General features: G+C 41.0%; 1 protein-coding gene across 2 annotated transcripts in view; it reads right to left on the minus strand.

Annotated features, from left to right (window-relative positions):
- TMEM131 (transmembrane protein 131) overlaps positions 1-19,633 on the minus strand; it is a 190,923-nt gene extending 171,290 nt beyond the window's left edge. For both annotated transcript variants that reach the window (XM_082642292.1, XM_082642291.1), the window contains exon 1: positions 19,181-19,633. In XM_082642292.1, the coding sequence (XP_082498418.1) occupies positions 19,181-19,361 (181 nt within the window). In that variant the 5' untranslated portion in view covers positions 19,362-19,633. The remainder of the gene's footprint in view (positions 1-19,180) is intronic.
- Positions 19,634-20,023: the final 390 nt, after the last annotated feature.

The following is a 20,023-nucleotide window of genomic DNA, read 5'->3' on the forward strand; positions in this document are numbered from 1 at the left end:
GTCTAGTCTCTACACAAGACAGGCAGCCAGGCTCCTCAGGCAAGATGACAAGACTGATCACGTACCAGGAAGACAGGAGCTTGCTGTGACCAGACTTCTCCCAGGAGTGTTCACAGGTTTGAATTCAGCCACACCTGCCCACCACTTAAAACAAAACAACTAAGGGGCACACTTGTTAGACAGGCGGCAAGACGAGCTGAATGGAACTACAGAGCGGTGTTCTGACTCGCTGTAAGCCTGGATTACATCCACCAGACCAAACAGCCTTTACTGGTAATGTTCTGTCCACTATATACGTCTAAACAACACAGGCTTTTTTATACAGTCCACCCAAGCCCCTCCGCTTGCACACACAACCTTGATACACTATAACTATTTGTTTATGCCTGTCTCTCTAACAAGAAATTATTGGAAGTGAATGATCATGTCTTACTCCTAAACATATTCTCAGAGCCCAGCGGCAGGCTTGCTGATCACTGGTTGCGTGAAAGATGCACACTGACAGGGAATGGGAAGTACAGCTGAAATGGGACAGTGTGGAAATGTGTTCGCACGCGTGACAACAGGAAGGAAGGCTTGACAAGGTTCCACCTATTTACTTTTCCTTGGTACAAACGAACTGGCAGAAAGGAAAAGGGAATAAAAATTCAAAGTATAAAGACCACACGGAAATAAGGAATTTTCATAGGTAATGAACAAATTACCTATCATTAAAGATTGTATACTCGGGCTTCCCTGGTGGCGCAGTGGTTGAGAGTCCGCCTGCCGATGCAGGGGACACGGGTTCGTGCCCCGGTCCGGGAGGATCCCACATGCCTCGGAGCGGCTGGACCCGTGAGTCATGGCCGCTGAGCCTGCACGTCGGGAGCCTGTGCTCCGCAACGGGAGAGGCCACAGCAGTGAGAGGCCCGCATAGCGCAAAAAAAAAAAAAAAAAAAGATTGTATACTCGCTAATCCAAAGCTTACAGTGGGGAATTTCTCAAGAGGGTTGATACTGGAGGAGGGAAGGTGATGGTAGACAGATTTATCAAGCACCCTCAAACCAAAAGTTTAATCTCCTCAACCTCTCCATAAAGTGCCTTTATTCCCATTTAATCTAAGAGAAAACAGGGTAAGGAACCTGACCAAAGTCATAGGGCTAGTAAGTACTAGAGCTTCACTGCTTTTCTTTTTATCAAACCATGCTGTCTTCCCACATGACACATCCTGTTGGGATGTCTTATATCATTTTTTAGGGTTTTTCTTTTTTTAAGTTGGGAGGAAGGGAGGAGGAAAAAGAAATATAAAACTCCCTCTTTGAGACACATCGTAACAAAGCTACAGTGTCAAGCCTAAGACCCCAATATGAGTTACTTATTCTAAGCACAAGGTCAGGTCAAAATGTGTTTATTTATGGACCCCAAAAGCTTTATTCAAAGCCCAGCATCTTGCTTATAAGGAAGAAACGGTCCCGGTAAGAGACGTGTAAACTGGATCACAGTGAACGTCTTTTCTCACAGTTCCCAGCTGAGGTCCTCTGTGCCCCCACCTCACGTGTACACCTGGAGAGCCCTGCCCGAAGTAACTGGCCTATCCTGATAAGCACCTGTGACCTGTAACGTGAGTATCTGTCTGCAGTCCTGCTCACCTCACCACGCTGGAGGCTCCTGCAGGGCCAGAACTGCATTTTTATCTTTCTAGACCCAGCCTAGGACACGGCACCCACTGCGTCAAAATTAATGAATTAATTTGCCAGTGTTCAGCCTAGTCTGGTGGTCAAATAAGAACTGAGATATGACTTCTAGGTAAGGGCAATGTTTTAAAAAAAAAAAAAGAAAAGAAAAGAAACCAATGCGGTGTTTTAACGTTTTAAGTATTAACATTTTAAGAAATCAACATGAAGTTCTGAGGTGAACACAGAGATGGTCATGAACCAGCCTTCAGTGTGTGATTCAATTTCCAACTGAGTCAAGATGTACTGAGCACGTGCTGTGTTCGTGCACAATGCAGATAACAGTGGGCACTCCTATCTCCCTGCAACCAGGCCTCTGAGAACGAGTTCCACACCAGAAAGGAGACGTTCAGACCAAAACATAAATCAGAAAGTCTGCCAAGCACTGCTGGTCTGTGCTTGTAGGGGAAGCCTGCACAAAGCAAGAGTGACTCCCAACGGCTTCCACTCGCCTTTGTGTGCTGAAGACAGAGAGCTGTCATCAGGGAGAGGGGACCCTTCCCCAGCTCACCTCCCAAGCCAGTTTCAAAGGCACAGCCTTCCCACCAGAACAAAAAGGAAATGACAACACTTATGTTGGTGAATTAGCTGACCTAACTCAATCAAGTGTAATCTGTTGATGTGTTATGACCACTGAGTATGTATAAATTAAGACTTTTATTTGCAATTGTACAAAGCCTCTGAAGAAAAATCACCCTGTACATCTTAAGACCAGCCCCCTGGAGGTGGCGTGGTGGGGAGGTTAGACAGACAATGTTGCTTTATTACTAGTTTCTTCCAGGCCCCAGGCCGAGCTCACCTTGTTTAGGTCTTTCTGCCACCCATCCAACTCTTTCCACAGACCTCCCTCCACTAGCCTGTTACTTCTTTCTTCCCCTAACTCTGTCTGCAGACACCCAAATGCCTAGCTTACATTTTTGAAAACATCTCCTTTTCAAAATCTAATGAATGACACTTTCAGGCCTTCTCTGATATTTCTGAATGTATCTTTCTGCATAGATATTCCAAAGTCTTGGAGTACCCAGTCTGCAATGATTCAGAAACATATCTACATACCCACCTGGTGAAAATTACTCATATATCACTGTATACAACCTGCTCAAATTTTTTAACAAAAGGAAAAAAAGAAACATGTAGTAAGAATCTACAGGAATAGACCGATAAAACTGAAAGCCAAACCCTTCCTCCCGCAAGTAGCTGGTGGCCTTCGTGTGCCTTCACTTCCAAAGCAGTCTGTCGTGCAACAGTGGACTGCCTGGTGTTACCGTAAGGGATGGAGAATTGTCCACTTCTCTTAATTTTACTCAGCGCCTTTCATAACTTGTCCAATGCTAAGTTGTGCAGGAACGCAGGAGGGTCCAGGTTAGTCCACCGTTGCAAACCAAGACCCTGGCAACATTCCATTCCTTTCTCCTTGTTGACTGAGAACTACTTTAATAGCGCTGCTGTAGCCAGTTAAAAAATACTTCCAGGGGCTTCCCTGGTGGCGCAGTGATTGAAAGTCCGCCTACCAATGCAGGGGACACGGGTTCATGCCCCGGTCTGGGAGGATCCCACATGCCGCGGAGCGGCTGGGCCCGTGAGCCATGGCCGCTGAGCCTGCGCGTCTGGAGCCTGTGCTCCGCAACGGGAGAGGCCACAACAGTGAGAGGCCCGCGTACCGCAAAAAAAAAAAAAAGTACTTCCAGGAATGGACAGCTGTGAACAAGAAGTAGGAAACACGAAATATCTTCCAGGAATATTCACTTAGGAAAAATTGTTTTCAGCATGGAATGGAATGCAAAATTTGCATATATCATTCAAATAAAACTCGACACCTTAAAGAAATGGCTACCTCTCTGGGGTGTGTCCTTGGGCTTCCCTTGTCCTTGCGCTTTCCTTGCTCAGTAAGGGGCAAGAGGGAATTAAGAACTGATCCAAGAGACAAAAGCTCCAGGCACAGTTTCTTTACCTGGGGGGGAGTGGTGGGAAGATGAAAATAAGAGACGCAGGCTGGAGGAAACAGCCTAGAAAAAGAAGAAAAAATTTAAGAAGGTAGGAAGTCTTCTCTGTAAAGATATCAAAAACTAACATTTGAGTACCTACATAAAGTGCCTAACACCTCTATTAAGCGTGTGTGCCCCAATTTTATAGATGAGAAAAGTCCACAATTAAATAATTTGTCCCCAGGACACAAACAGCTAGTAAATGATAAACTAATATGTGAAGAAAAGTCATCCATCTGCAAAGCCTTCACCTTGTCTATTTACCAGGCACGAGACCCGAGGCAGAACCCAGCCAGGTGGAAGAACAGATGTTCAGCCAGTTGAGGCTGTTATACATGATAAAAAGCAACAACACAAGAAGTTAACTGTGATAAGAGTGTGGGGGGGTAGGAGGTGGGGACAGAGATACTATTATATGATTTTAAGAGAAAAAAATATTGAAATATAAGGTAGGTTGACACCTGCCTAAAATTATATTTGTGGCAATACTTCACACACTTCAGAAGTTTTTACAGATTGCCAGATACAACGAGCTGAAAAGTTCTCAATTCACAAGTTGAGCAAGTAAACCACAAAAATTAATATATGAATTGTACGTGAAATTAAAATAAACTACCTCTAAATATTATGTATGGTAGACAAGCTATACACAACACATTTTTTTAAATGTAGGTTTACAGAGTTTCATTGTTTCTAATAATTTTTTTTTAATGTGTGTAAGTTAAGAAGAAAATCCTTAGTAGATCATTTTTCTTCACCATAAAAAGAAAGAAAAACGTGCACAGCAGATGAGAAGGATGCTGAAAGCCATCTATCTCTGGCAGGCAGAATGATGTTCCCCCACCCACTAGATGTCAATGTCCTAATCTCAGGAACCTGTGAATATGTTAGGTCATAAAGCAAAAGGGAATTAAGGTTGCAGATGGAATTAAGATTGCAATCAGCTGACTTTAAGACAATAAGGTTATTCTGGATTATCTGGTGGGCCCAATATCCGTAAAGTGTAAGAGGGAAGCAGAAAAGGGAGGACCAGAGAGACGGCAGCATAAGAAGGACTTGGCTGAAGCCAAGGCATGTGGCAGCCTCTCGAGAAGCTTGAAAAGTCAAGCTAACAGTTTCTCCCCTTGAGCCTCCATAAAGGACATGGCCCTACCAACACCCTAATTTTAGCCTGTGGTATCCATTTCAGACTTCTGATCTCCAGAACTGTAGGATAATTAATTAGTGTTCTTTTAAGCCACCAAGCTTGTGGTTATTTCTTACAGCAGCAATAGGATGCTAATACGCTATCTGATCTGAAATCACCAAAACTTTTGCTGTAGCAACAGGTTTGGGAATAACACCTAAAAATAACAATGTTGGCTATACTGGAGAATAATAACTGATATAGATGTCTAGACTTCTACCTCTGGGCATGAAGGAGTAACAGGGACCATACCCTCCCACCTGAAACAACCAAAGACTCAGACAAAATACATGAAATGATCGTTTTCAGACCCTAAATATCAGTCAATGAAGAAAACAATCTCTAAGAGATGGGAAACACACAAGGCAAGCCCTATAACTGGCTCACTGCCTTGAGTTACTAGGCCACAGGGAGCGGAAACTGGGATAGAGTCTGGTGGACTCTCTGAGTTGATGAAACAGAGCTGAGAGCCCAAGGAAACCAAGGCAGTGAGAGTTCACAGGACGGAATATCATAAAGGAGAGAGCCGCACAGAGAACTACAGAGGGTCACCGTACTCAGCAAAGTACTGATCAGTCCCTAAAGTGGGAAAGAACTACCCAAAAGGATTAGAGGGAACAGTGCCGGGCACTCACAGAACCAGTTACAGTGCCTGTTCCCACCAGGCTTTTGGATAGAGGACTCAGGAAGGTCTTGCCTCAGCTGTGGAAAATAACTGATCGGAGCCTGAGCCCTGCTCCTGACCCACCTAACAAATCTTAAAAGCAAGACCCAAAAAAGATCAAACTGTTTCCAATTAACTGCATCTGAGAACAAAGCTCAAGAGTATTTTTCGGAAGCCAAAACAACAGCACCCAACAAAGTAAAATCTGAAATGTCTGGCATCCAATTAAAGATCATCAAGCACTCAAAGAGGTAAGAAAACATCAACTACTATGAGAATAATCAGTTGAAACCTACCTAGAACTGGCACAGATGTTAGAATCAGCTGACAAAACAATTTAAAAAGTATTATAAATGTGTTCCATATGTTAAGTTAATAAGTAGAGAAATAAAAGATATAAAAAAGGCTGAAATCACACTTTTAGAGATGAAAACTATTGATACAATGTATGAGATGAAAAATACACTGGATGGGATTAATGGCAGATTAGACATTGCAAAAGAAAAGACTGATGAACTTGAAGGCATAGCAATAACAACCAAAACGAAACACAACGAAAAATGCAAAAACTAAGTAGTACAGTGAGCTGTGGGAACAACTTCAAGCTGCCTAATACATGAATACCCAGAGTACCCAAATTGGGTTTGAGGAGAGGAGGATAGGAAAAATAGTCAAAGAAATAATAGCTGAAAGTTTCCCAAACTTAATGAAAACTATAAATCCATAGATCAAGAAATTCAACAAACATGAAACATGAAAACAAACTACACCAAGAGACATCAAATCAAATTGCTCAAAACAAGTGACAAAAATGAAATCTTAAATTTATCAAAAGAGATATATTACATACAGAGGAACAAAGATAAAGATGACATCAAATTTCTTGTGGGAAACAATGAAAGGAAGAAGAAAGTGAAGGTAGACACTTCACATATGAAATAAACATATCAACCTATAATTCTATACACAGCAAAAATACCTTTTGAAAATAAAAGCAAAATAAAGACATTTTCAGACATATAAAAGATGAAAGAAATCATTATTAGCAGATACACACTTCAAGAAATGTTAAAGGAAATCTTTCAAGAAGAAAATGATACCAGGCAGGAATATACAAAAGAATGAAAATCACTAGAAATGGTAACTAAAAGTAATTATATAAACTAAATGTAAATATATATAAACATATACAAATAAATAAATGTATATACATGTATATTCACACACATATGTATGCAAATCTCTTGGAAATTTTTTAAAAATCATTGACAGTTTAAACAAAAGGACAGTTTAAACAAAAATCATAACAATGTATTGTTAGAACTCAATAACAAAAAGATCCCTGGTAAATCCCCAAAGGCCTCAAAATCAAAGATCTCAGTTTCCACCTTAAAAAACTAGAAGTAATGAAGTAAAAAGAAGAAAGGAGATAATAAAAATCTTAGTAGAAATAGAGAGACAGAGAGAGATTAATAGGGAGAAAAAAAACCCTGAAATCTGTTTGCCAGAAGAATATTAAAATTAATAAACCTTTAGCCAGATCAAGAAAAATTACAAAAGACACAAGTTATAAATATCAGGAATGAGAGAAGTGTCACTACTACAGATTCTACAAATATTCAAGAAATAGAACACTATGTACAACTTTTTCAATAAATCTAATGACTTAAATGAAATAGACAAATTCTTTGAAAGATTTTAATTACCAAAACTCACTCAGAAAAAGACAGATAACCTAAACAGCCCTGTATCTTAAAAGCTGAGATTATAACTAAAAAAAAAAAACCCACAAAAAAATTCCCGGCCCAGATGGTTTCAATTGTAATTCTTCGATTGGTAACCACATATTTTGGGGAAAACAACATCAATTCCATGCTGACTCTTTCAAAAAACTAAAAAGGAAAAAATACCTCTTAACTATTTCTATGAGGCCAGTATTTCTCTATTACCAAAAGCAAAGACATTACAAGAAAACAGAATACTATCTCTCATGACTACAGTTATAAAAATTCTATTATAAAGAAAACAGTGACAGATTTGGCCAATACATTTTTAAATAATAATAAATAGAAAAGTAAAACATAAAAATGCAAATGGAAACTTGGAAAAATGTGAAATCCTTAATTAAGTGTTCATTTAAGTCAAAAAGGAAAAATATGAAATCCTTAATTAAGTGTTCATTTAAGTCAAAAAGAAAAATTTAAACACCAACAGAAAGATTGACAAAGATGTGATCAAACAACACAAAAGAAATACAAATAGCCAGCAAATGTGTAAAAGAGTTCAGTCTTACCAGCAATTTTTTTTTAATGTGCCAGGCACTGTGCTAAGGGCTTGACACCCACAACCTTGGTAAATCTCTGCAATAACTCCATGAGAGAGGTGCTATTATTACCCCTACTCTATGGATAGTGAACCTGAGACAGACAGTGGTTAATGCTGCTTACCTACAGTCACATCGCCAGAAAGCAGGAGATGGCCAGAGCCCAGACCCACACTCTGAATCACTATTTCTACTTCTCAACTTCCTACCTCTTGTGGACTTCTCTCTCATTAACTTAGATAACTCATGGGGTGAGTTTGGTATGTTCTTCCTACCCCATCTCCTTGCCATGCACAGTGGAATGGTGGTTCCCAGAATTCCTTCCTTGTTGATGCACACTTTGACTTAGGTCCATAAATAGAACACTGCCTTGCGTCACCCAGAATTTCTCAAGGTTATGTGATCTTAGTACCCCAGCTGGAGCTCTAACCCTCCTCTCTCTGAACTTGGGATACATCTTACACCTAAGTGCATCCCTCAACCTGGTATGAAACCATGCCTAAGAAACACTAGCAATTTTTAAAAATCAATTAAACAAAGGGATGTCTTTTATTGCCAAGTGGGCAAGGACTTAAAAGAAGGATGACAGCCAATGTGGGAAAGCGGGCACCCTCACACAGTATTGTTGAAATATATGAATTGATAGTTTTCTTCAAAGGCAATTTTGGCAGTATCTATTTTTTAAATGGGGGGTAGAGGGGAGGAAAATGGGGGAGAAGAAAGAGAGATGATGACTGATGTTGGTTCTTTCTACCTGATAGATTACAGAAAGTTTTCTCAATTTACTCATCCATATTTTATGTTTCATTTTTACAACCAACGTGAATTTTTGTGTGAAGTTAAGAAGTTTTCTCAAACTGACCTCTAAGTTGTATGCACAAGAAAAATTATTATATACTACACTGTCTCATTTTATTGGAAATTAAAATCCTTTATTATACTCTCTCAAACAAGCAACCCCCAGCAGTACTGACAGCCACAGAGGAACTGTAGCCAAGAACAAAGAGATTTAGGAGAAGAAGGAAGAAGGACTGTGGCCCCACACAACATTAATGTGAGGATTAAAAGAGGTAAGGCATGCAAAGCTATCAGCACTGTGCTTGACACAAAGAAAGAACTTGATAAACATTAGCAATCATCATCAAGTCATTCTAGGCATTACCAATTATAGGCAATAACTGCTTACATAATATATTCCTGAAATGGTACAATATCAAACTTGTATAAATATTATCATTTCATAAATACTTTTTCTTCATTCTGGTTCATCTTTATGACCATCTTTATGGTTTACTGATTCTCCTACCAAGACAGAATACAATGTGTTGAACTCCTTAAAATGTTAGGTCCAGGAAGAATATGACCTAGTCCCTAACCTTCAGAAGCTCAAGATCCTATACAAGTATAAATAAACCCAGATGCAGCTGGGAAGAAACTGACAATATTCAGAAATTATTTTCCATTTACAAGAATCTCTAGGATTCCAATAAAATTAGATCTAATTGCCAGCCTGCTCCCTTCTTACTTTTCTCTCTTGTCAACACTATTCTCAGTAACCTATTTTCGAGTCCAGCCATAACCCAAGAGAAGCCCCCAGTACAGTGAGGTAAACTTCTAAATATGAAATAACTCCCTTACTTGTGAAACATAACTACTGCTGAACTAGCCCCGAAAAGAGACATTACCTCTTGATAGTGCTAACCACTACTCCATTATCCATTTGCAAATCAAGAAGCAATACCTCTTGATAGTGCTAACCACTACTCCATTATCCATTTGCAAATCAAGAAGCAATACTTCACATGAGCCCATGTCACAAATTCATGGAAGCACTTTTTAAAAGTGATCCAGTTAGAAAAGCACACCACCCTCTCTTAGACACCAAGTAAAACTTTAGAATGACAAATTTGAACCTTATTTCAAAGCTCTTTATAAGTACAGTTAAGTCTTAGAAAGCATCTTTGTACCAGAAACAATTTCCTAGGAAAATGTTCTGCTTCCAATTTACTCATTCCCCTCCAAATAAAATCTAAGTAGGGCCTGTGCCATACCATGAATGCAAACGCTAATTAATTTGTACCAGTACAGTTGGCTTAGGCTATATCTCAAATTTACTGCTGAGATAGGTTTTTATTAGCACATGTTTTGATTCAAATGTATACTATAACTACACAGGAAAAAAAATAGTTCTTAAGAACCAAAGTTAGACTGTCACATCATTTTATAATCAAAACTGATTAAGAAAATAGTCACAAATTGTTAGAACTTAAGAGGCTTAAAATACATTTCATTTTATAGGCAAGTAATCTAAGGAACTACCTTAAGCTTGCAGAATTTTTTGTTTCAAAAGCAGACCATGTTTCTTTTATCAAAAACTAGTTCACAACCCTTAGTCATACAATGCAGGTGTGATTTATAATAGCATCAAAAAAGAATAAAACAGGCTTCCCTGGTGGCGCAGTGGTTGAGAGTCTGCCTGCCGATGCAGGGGACACGGGTTCGTGCCCCGGTCTGGGAGGATCCCACATGCCGCAGAGTGGCTGGGCCCGTGAGCCATGGCCGCTGAGCCTGTGCGTCCGGAGCCTGTGCTCCGCAACGGGAGAGGCCACAACAGTGAGAGGCGCACATACCGCAAAAAAAAAAAAAAAAAAAAAAAAAAAAAAGAATAAAACATCTAGGAATAAATCTAATAACCAAGGAGGTGAAAGACTTGTACACTGAAAGCTACAAAACACTGCTGAAATAAAATGAATAGGACACACATAAGTGGAAACATCCCATGTTCATGGAATGCAAGATGTAATATTATTAAGATATCAATATTACCCAAAACAATCTACAGGTTCAATGCAAAACCTATCAAAACCACAATAGCATTTTTTGCATATATAGAAAAATCCATCCTAAAATCCATATGGACCCTGAGAAAACCATAATTCAAAAAGAATCATGTACCACAATGTTCACTGCAGCTCTATTTACAATAGCCAGGACATGGAACCAACCTAAGTGTTCATCAACAGATGAATGGATAAAGAAGATGTGGCACATATACACAATGGAATATTACTCAGCCATAAAAAGAAACGAAATTGAGTTATTTGTAGTGAGGTGGATAGACCTAGAGTCTGTCATACAGAGTGAAGTAAGTCAAAAAGAGAAAAACAAATACTGTATGCTAACACATATATATATAAACTAAAAAAAAAAAAAAAAGGTTCTGAAGAACCTAGGGGCAGGACAGGAATAAAGATGCAGATGTAGAGAATGGACTTGAGGACACAGGGAGGGGGAGGGGTAAGCTGGGACAAAGTGAGAGAGTGGCATGGACATATATACACTACCAAATGTAAAACAGATAGCTAGTGGGAAGCAGCCACATAGCACAGGGAGATCAGCTCAGTGCTCTGTGACCACCTAGACGGGTGGGATAGGGAGGGTGGGAGGGAGATGCAAGAGGGAGGAGATACGGCGATATAGGTATATGTATAGCTGATTCACTGTGTTATAAAGCAGAAACTAACCATTGTAAAGCAATTATACTCCAATAAAGAGGTTAAAAAAAATCCATATGGAATATCAAGGGAACCCAACAGCCAATCTTGAAAGAAAAGAACAAAAGTTGAGGTCTCACACTTCCTGATTTCAAAACAAATAACAAAGCTAGAGTAATCAAAACAGTGTGGTACTAGTATAAAGAGAGATTAATAGACCAATGGAATAGAATAGAGAGCCCAGCAATAAACTCCCATGTACACGGTCACATGATCTTTATACAAGGGTTCCAAGACAACTGAATGGGGAAAGGACGGGTTCTTCAACATATGGTGCTGGGAAAACTGGACATCCACATGCAAAAGAACGAATTTGGACCCTTATCTTACATCATATACAAAAAGTAACTCATAATGAATATCAAAGTGTAAGACCCCAAACACTTAAACTCCTAGAAGAAAATACTACAGGGAAAGGCTTCATGACGTTGGATTTGGCAATGTTTTCTTGGATATGACGTTAAGAGCACAGGCAACAGAAGCACAAATAGACAACATCAGACTTAAAAACTTCTGTGCATCAAAGAATACAATCCTCGAAGGCAACCTACAAAATGGGAGAAAACATTTGCAAATCATCTATCTGATAAGGGGTTAATATCCAGAATATATAAAGAACTACTACAACTCAACAACAAAAATAACCCAATTAAAAAATGGGCAAAGGACTTGAATAAATATTTCTCCAAAAAAGCTATACAAATGGCCAATAAGCATATGAAAAGATGCTCGGGACTTCCCTGATGGCGCAGTGGTTGGGAGTCTGCCTGCCAATGCAGGGGACATGGGTTCAAGCCCTGGTCCAGGAGGATCCCACATGCTGTGGAGCAACTAAACCCATGCGCTGCAACTACTGAGCCTGTGCTCTAGGGCCCATGAGCCACAACTACTGAGCCCGCGTGCCACAACTACTGAAGCCCACGTGCCTAGAGCCCATGCTCTGCAACAAGAGAAGCCACTGCAATGAGAAGCCCATGCACTGCAAGGAAGAGTAGCCCCTGCTCACCGCAACTAGAGCAAGCCCTCGCGCAGCAATGAAGACCCAACACAGCCAAAAATAATTAAATAAGTCTTAAAAAAAAAAAAAAGACAAGATGCTCAATATCACTAATTATTACTGAAATGCAAATCAAAACCACAGTGAGATATCGCCTCACATCTGTTAGGATGGCCACTATTTAACAAAAAAGAAAGACGTGCTGGCGAGGGTGTGAAGAAACTAACTCTTTGTGCACTGTTGGTGGAACTGTAAAATGGTGCAGCTGCAATGGAGAACAGTATGGCAGTTGCTCAACAAATTAAAAATAGAACTACTGTATGATCTAGCAATCCCACCTCTGGGTGTATACCTAAAAGAATTAAAAGCAAGATCTCAAAGAGACATTTGCCCACCCATGTTCACAGAAGTATTATTCTCAATAGCCAAGAAGTGGAAGCAACCCAAATGTCCATTGGACAATGGATAAACAAATGGACAAACAAAACGGAAAAATGATATATATATGTGTATATGTATATAATTATATAAATATATATATCATTTCATAAATGTATATTATATATATTTTGTAAATATAGATCATATATATAATCATATATATATGACATATATGTACACAACAGATTATTCAGCCTTAAAAAGGAAAGACGCTCCATCACATGCTACGACATGATGAACCTTGAGGACGATATGCTAAGTGAACTAAGCCAGTCACAAAAAGTTAAATCCTGCATGATTCCACTGATATAATGTATCTAAAGGAATCAAATTCACAAAAAACAGAAAGTAGAATAGTGGCTTCCAGAGGCTGGGTGGAAGAGAAAAATGGAGAGTTGCTGTTTAATGGGTAGAGAGTATCAGTTTTGCAAGATGAAGAAGTTCTGGAGACCCATTGCCCAACAATGTGAATATACTTGACATTACTGAACTATACACTTAAAAATGGTTAAGATGCAGGGACTTCCTGGCTGTCCAGTGGTTAAGACTCCACGCTCCCAATGCAGGGGGCACGGGTTCGATCACTGGTTGGGGAACTAGGATCCTACATGCCATGCAGCCAAAAAAAAGGTTAAGATGGTAAATTTTATGTGTTTTGTTTTTTACCACAATTGTATATAGAAATAAATAAATAAATAAAATGGGTCTGATGCTCCATCATGACAGACCATGTCAAGGATCTTCTTAGACCTTAGACATTTTTCAGACCTTTGCCCTAAGTGCTATATTCAACAAAATGAATCAAGAGTTATAGTTTTCTAAAAATCTTTCTAAAGCAATCACAAAGGAATGAAAGAAAAACTGATCTACTATGGATGATAATGACCGCCTAATCCAAAAACACCTTCATAAGAATGAACAAAGCACCAGAAATGAACTTCTGGAGCTCCTAGACTTCCCACAGAAGTCTGAAAGAGATTTCACCACTGTCAAAAGCTGATGCCACTACAAACCTTTGGATTATCTCCATTTCCTCTGAAGACAGGGCCAGTTTCTGAGACTGTTCCACATGTCTACACTAACTTGTCACACCAATATAGAACTAAGAAGTACATGAATTCACAGAATGCAGTGTAATTTTAACCTAAGCAATATACCAGGTACCTAAATCATCAAGAGCTAAGAGTCGAGTCAATGGCTTCTAATACCAAATACCTGTTCCATAGATCATCCATTCATGAGTTTCCTTGGTTTCCTTTTAAGAATGTACACAATCCAGATGGCCTGTGATCATTTTAATGGTTAAGAAGTTAACAGAAAGTGATATAGATGTTTACGGTTGTTTAAAAAAAAAAATTCACCTCACTTGAATACTTAACACATTGGTTTTGCATGAACTGGCAGGACTGTTCTTTATCCAGCTGGTATACAACAGAATCTACTAACTTAAGTACTCATTCAGGATTAAGCAGCTTGACTCTAGGGAGAGATGGCTTGCAAGGGAATCCTAGCTCTGTTACCAGCTCTGTTACCTTGGGACTATTACTTAATTTCTCTGTGCTTGCTTCATGATCCATAAAGTGGGGTTTTATGAGGATGTGAAATATTAAAATCTAAAAGTAACAAAAGTGATGGTTTAGATAAGTATATGTTACTCATTTTAGTTACAAGAGAAAGCAACATGTAGGGAAGAAAAAAGTAGTGTTGCCCTATGTCTTACTGTAGCAGAATTGCTAACACCTGCATCCAAGTTCAGAGTTTTACCTGTACTCTGGACTCTCAATCCAGGTTTCAGATATGCGAAGGGGAGGATAAGGTCATTCTAGGCAACCTCTGTTTAAAACTGAATGCCTGTTATGGATTAATACATACTGCAGATGTTGATAGAGGTTCTGCCCCACAGAAATTCCAGTCTGGGTGAAGAATGACACCCGTAAAACAGTTTAAGGGGCTAAACAAGGCAGTATATGATTAAGTGTCAAAATGAATGACAGCTGAGTAACAAAGACAATGCAAATTCAGAGAGGCGACTGCAGGACTTCAGAGACATGGAGAGAGTTGGGAAGTGGGGGCCTAGGGCAGTGCCCTGGGCAGGAGGCCGGAGGTGGTGGGAGAGCTGCCCAAGAAAGTTAACAGGCACTGATGCCACTCGGTAAACGGTCAAAATCGAGACCAACGTGGCAGAGAGAATAATCATGGCATTAATAAAAACTGGGAAACCAGAGGTAGCGCCAGAGAATTCTGCTCTGGACATGTGCAGCGTGTGCTGGTGGCCAGATGTGCATGAGAAAGAAGACAGCCAACGCGCAGCTGCAGAGCAGTGACTGACAACAGGGCAGGATGATAAGCGAGAAGTACGAAGTCACAGAAACGAAGGAAGCAAAGTTCCAAGAAGCAGCTATCAACAGTGCCTGATGCTGCTTACAGCAGATAAGGAAAAATTCAGCCAGAGAAAAAAGGCCTCTCAGTCTGACAAGGCCAATCAGAAAGCTCAAGCTACATGCAGATGAAGGAGAATTTCTAAAAGATCAAGCACCAACCATGATTTCACTTTCCCCCAAGAGTAGTTTTGCTTATTACTACTCTGAATGATAACAAATTAGATGATTTCACACCTACTCCCAAAAGCTGATTTTTTTGGCAGGTGTCTATGGGGATGGCTGCAAGGATTACAAAGAGAAGCAAAACTGTCCTTAGCAAGAGAAAGAGAGAACACACTTTTTCCAACTAGAGGATTCCAATGATCCAGGCGGTAGCAAACAGCTTTTCGTAAAAGCAAGCAACGAAAGTTCTTTAGTGAAGCACTATGAGTGAATATTCTACTTACTAGGCCCTAAATTAAAAAGTAATCACTCTACCCCCATGCAAGGATTAAAACATTTCACTCTTAAGAAAATCACTCTTAAAAAACATTTCTACATTATGAAGTAATAATTTGATTAGAAGAAAGTAAATACCGCTCCTGATCAATTCTACCATCCTAAGACAAAAAACCTAATCAAATTAGGTTTTTATCTCTTTTCTTCTGGCCTTTATTCCTAAGCACTTTGTTCATATGCTTTGGAGAGAGAACACTTTTGTACCCTCCTTCTGCACTTCTGTCACAAATACAGCTTTAATTTGTGAACGAAACTAAAGTATCTGGTAGACAAATTTAAAAGTCCTAAGAAAGACTGTCAAACTTCGCCCTGCCATAAATCGCCAATTAATGATAAAACATGTGACACAAATATAAACCGTCACAGACTAAAACAATCACATTCCTGAAAATTTATCCAACTTTATATTTACTAGATGCATAAAATATAGCTCTTCATTTATAATAAATTAAAAGACAACCATGCCCTCCAAAAACACATTTCACAACGAAACTATATTATACATGATCTATGATGCTTTTTTTTAAAAGCTCTTATTTGCTTGTAATAATGAATGGGCTGATTTACAAATAAAAATACCACTAAAAGTTATACGTTTAAGATGTACACACATATCTTCACTATATATATTTTAATATATTTTCAGTACACACACACACCCCTATTTTCATTCTTCTTAATACCTAGATCTTAGCTTCAAGAAAAATCTTGACACCAATCCAGAATAAGCAAGTTAGCTGTAGTAATTACAGTAACTTCTACCTCTGGCAACTCTTTCCGAGGTCCTTACGAACTGTAGAGCAGAGTCAAAACATCTTCAAAGGTCCCTTTTCTCTGGACTAGTGAAACACACCCCCATAGATCAGTGAAGACAAATGTTAAGATACAGGAGTGTTAAGATATACAGGATGTTAAGACAAAGAATGGCTCACGCTTCTGACTTAAAATTAACAACATCTAGTCCAAACATGAAAAACTGCATTAGGTAATCTAGCTATTTCTGCTGCTTTCCTTCCGAAGACAATGAGTTTTATTTTGTTTTGAAGATTTTCTAGTGCGATTCTGCTGCAATAGAAATATACTAAAACACAAAATGCCCAGAGAAACATCATTAAAATTGCAGGTAAGTCTTAACTTTGAAAAATTATGCTGGTTTATACTGCCAAAATAAACACAAAAAGTCCTCAGGATGTAAATGGACAAAGTGAACTCAGCTACCTTCAGAAATCTGCCCAGATTTTCTGGAAAAAAAAACCCAACAGCATCCTTTGCGGGGTGAATGGTGCCAAATTTGCGGTATCACATTCATGTAAGAAAATCAATCTCACTACTACTCAAACAAAAACTACCAGAATCTGATCAGCAAGGAGGCTGAAAGCACTGGCCATTTTTGGAGCTACCTTCATGGAATATTTGATTAGAGCCAGATCCATTTAAGATGGACAGAGTCCTGTGTTCTATATTAGTATAATTACCATCAATACCTTGAATAGCTAATTTCTCCATCCAAATTGTTCATCCAGACAAAACATGGGCTACAAAAGGTGTCTGATTCTGCCAGGACCTCTGGCTGATTCGACCACATCTTTTCATCCTTGTACACCTTGGCACGTATTCTCCTCCCCTAACCCTTACATTTATGGGTATTAGAAGAGGTGTACTAAAACTTATAAACCACACAAAAGGGAAATTAGCAAATATAACCTAGGCTGACATTTCTCAAACATGGGATTTGTTTACTTAACTATATACTGAGAATTAGCACATAAAATGGTTGTTGGAAAAATAAGCAGCAGGATGACAATACAAACTTAATGTTTTACTAGACTCAATCATTTTATTTCCCTGTGCTAATGACCCATGAATATAATCACTCACTCAAACAAATGTTAAATGCCTACTGTGTGCCTGGCACTGTGCAAGGTAAGCAAAGGCAGAGAAAAAGCAGGACACAATACCTGCCAAGGACTACTTTACACTCAAGGAGACATTACCTTATTGTACTATTTCAGACTTATTGGACACCAGCTACATGCCAGGCTGTGCTGGGCACCATGGCCACACAAGAACCACCAAAGATCTGTAACCAAAGATGGACTATGACAACCCCAGGCCTGACTAGTCCTAAAGCAGCAATATTTTATTAAGGAAATAATCTTGCCTCTGTCAATTAATCCTTTCTACAGATGTCAATTCTCTGAATAACTTCCACCTATGTTAACCCAGACTAAGGTTGCTTAGAGTTAAGTGAGAGAATGTACTGTTTTGAGCAAAAAAATAAACAGTAAACTGAAACACATTGCACTTTAACATTAATTTGGTGTGCTCTGCTGTTGCCCTCAGTAACAATAAAAAGCAAGTGACTTCAGTCGTAAAGTAGAACATCAACCCTAAAGTCATTGTGGCAAGAAATTATTTTCTTTGCAGTGGCAGTTTAGTGTGAAACAGAAGCTAAACTAACAAGTTTTGCTTAGCTTTTTAAAAACCATTCACTTTTAGTGATTTCTTCATGAAGGCTCTGTGGTCACTCATTTCCCCAGGCTCAAAAACACGTAGTAATGACAAAATTACAGATCTGGTCTTCTAGGTTACAAAATGATTTTTTAACCCTGTAAAAGTACCGGTATTACAGTCATACAATACTAACGAGAGTTTTAAAAATAGGGGTCAGCCCTTAACTGTAAATTATAGATAAAGGTTTGCAAACTAGAAACTTGACATTGGTTTTTAAAGTCTTTCACATTAAAGGCAATGACACCCAATTGAGTATCTTAAAACATGTAAAAAATATAAACAGACTTTCAATAGCTTAATAGAGAGCTAGGCAGAACTGTACGAGAGAATTGTTAGCTAAACAATCATCAATATTGCAAAGCGATACTGAAAAAGGAAGCTGAAAAAACAAGATTCCTCCCCCCAAAATGTTCGAACAAATGCAAAATAATATTCGATAAGCTGTCTTGAAGCCTTTCCACCAGTCTCGCTATTTTTACATTTTAAAGTGAGCTCTGTTCGCACGCCGCTATTAAAACCGCAACCAAAAAAAAAAGTGTCCTCAAATTTGCCTATTAACAGCAATCAAGTCTAAAAATATGCCCCTCCTACCTAGTGAGCCAAGTGGCAATAATACATGAGAACTCAGGAAGTTTTGAAACGGCAGTGACAGGAGACAAGAGGGAAGACGAGGGGAAGGAATCACGGAGAACAAGAGCAACTCCGTGCGGCCAACGCCGCGAGTTGGCATCCGAACCGCAAGTTCCCGGCTCGGGACGGGACTCGACCAAGCAACTTCGCGCCGGACCGAGCCCCGCGCTCGGCCTCCCTCCGAGCCCAGAGCCGCGGCCGTTCCTCCCCGGCCGCAGCCCGGCAGCGGCCTCAGCGAGGGCGCGGTGACAGCCGCGGGGCCGGGCCCGGGAGATGCCGGCCGGCTGACACCCACCTTCCTTCTCGGCCCGCGCCGCGGCCACGACGAGGGTCATCACCAGGTGCAGCGCTCCCAGGAAGCCGGCGGCCGCGCTTCGCGGGCCCCCGCCGCGGCTGGCCGCGGGCTCCAGACCGGCCCCGGGGAACGTGGAGGCGGCGGCGGCTCCTGCTGCTCCTCCTCCGGCCCGCTTCCCCATCCCTGCCGGCCGCGGGCCGCCGCGCTCGAGATCCGGCGCGGTCCTTCTCGGCTAGGCGGCGGCGGCGCGGGAGCCGTGGTCCGGGCTCTGGCCGCGGCGCCGGGGGCGAGAGCGGTTCCGGGCCCAGGGCTCGGACTCCGGGCGTGGGTCTGGGTCCGTGCGTGCGTGTGAGCGAGAGTGTCAGTCACGGCCTCGGCCTCTGCATCGCTTACGGAGAGTCGAAGCGGAGAGGCCGCGGGTCAAGCACAGCGGTCGGCCATACTGGAAACGGGCACGGGCCGCGGGCTCTGGGCGCTGGCCTGCGAGGGGCGGGGCGCGGCCCTGGGCACCGCCCCCGCCGTGTCGTCACCTGGGCGGCCCGCCCGTCGGTTGCACGCCCCGGGGTCCGTGGGTCGGAACTCCTCGTCCCGCCCTCGGAGGCCCACGGCTTCAGTGGCCAGGCGGGACGAGGGCAGCACACCCCCAACCTGTCACCGCTGGCCCGCCGAGAGGAGGAGGAGGGAGGCAGGCCAGGGCCCAGCCGCCAGGACTTATGATGGCGGCTCAGGCTTCGCGGAGGCAGTGACGGCGATCACGTGCGGACTGGGAGGCCTGGCTACGCAGCCGCTTTGGTACGGGGGCGGGGCCGGGGAGGGGCTGCGGGGCGCTGGGGCAGGCTGGGA

The sequence above is a fragment of the Mesoplodon mirus genome (assembly GCF_964341445.2).
Source record: "Mesoplodon mirus genome assembly, chromosome: 14".
Lineage (NCBI taxonomy): Eukaryota > Metazoa > Chordata > Mammalia > Artiodactyla > Ziphiidae > Mesoplodon > Mesoplodon mirus.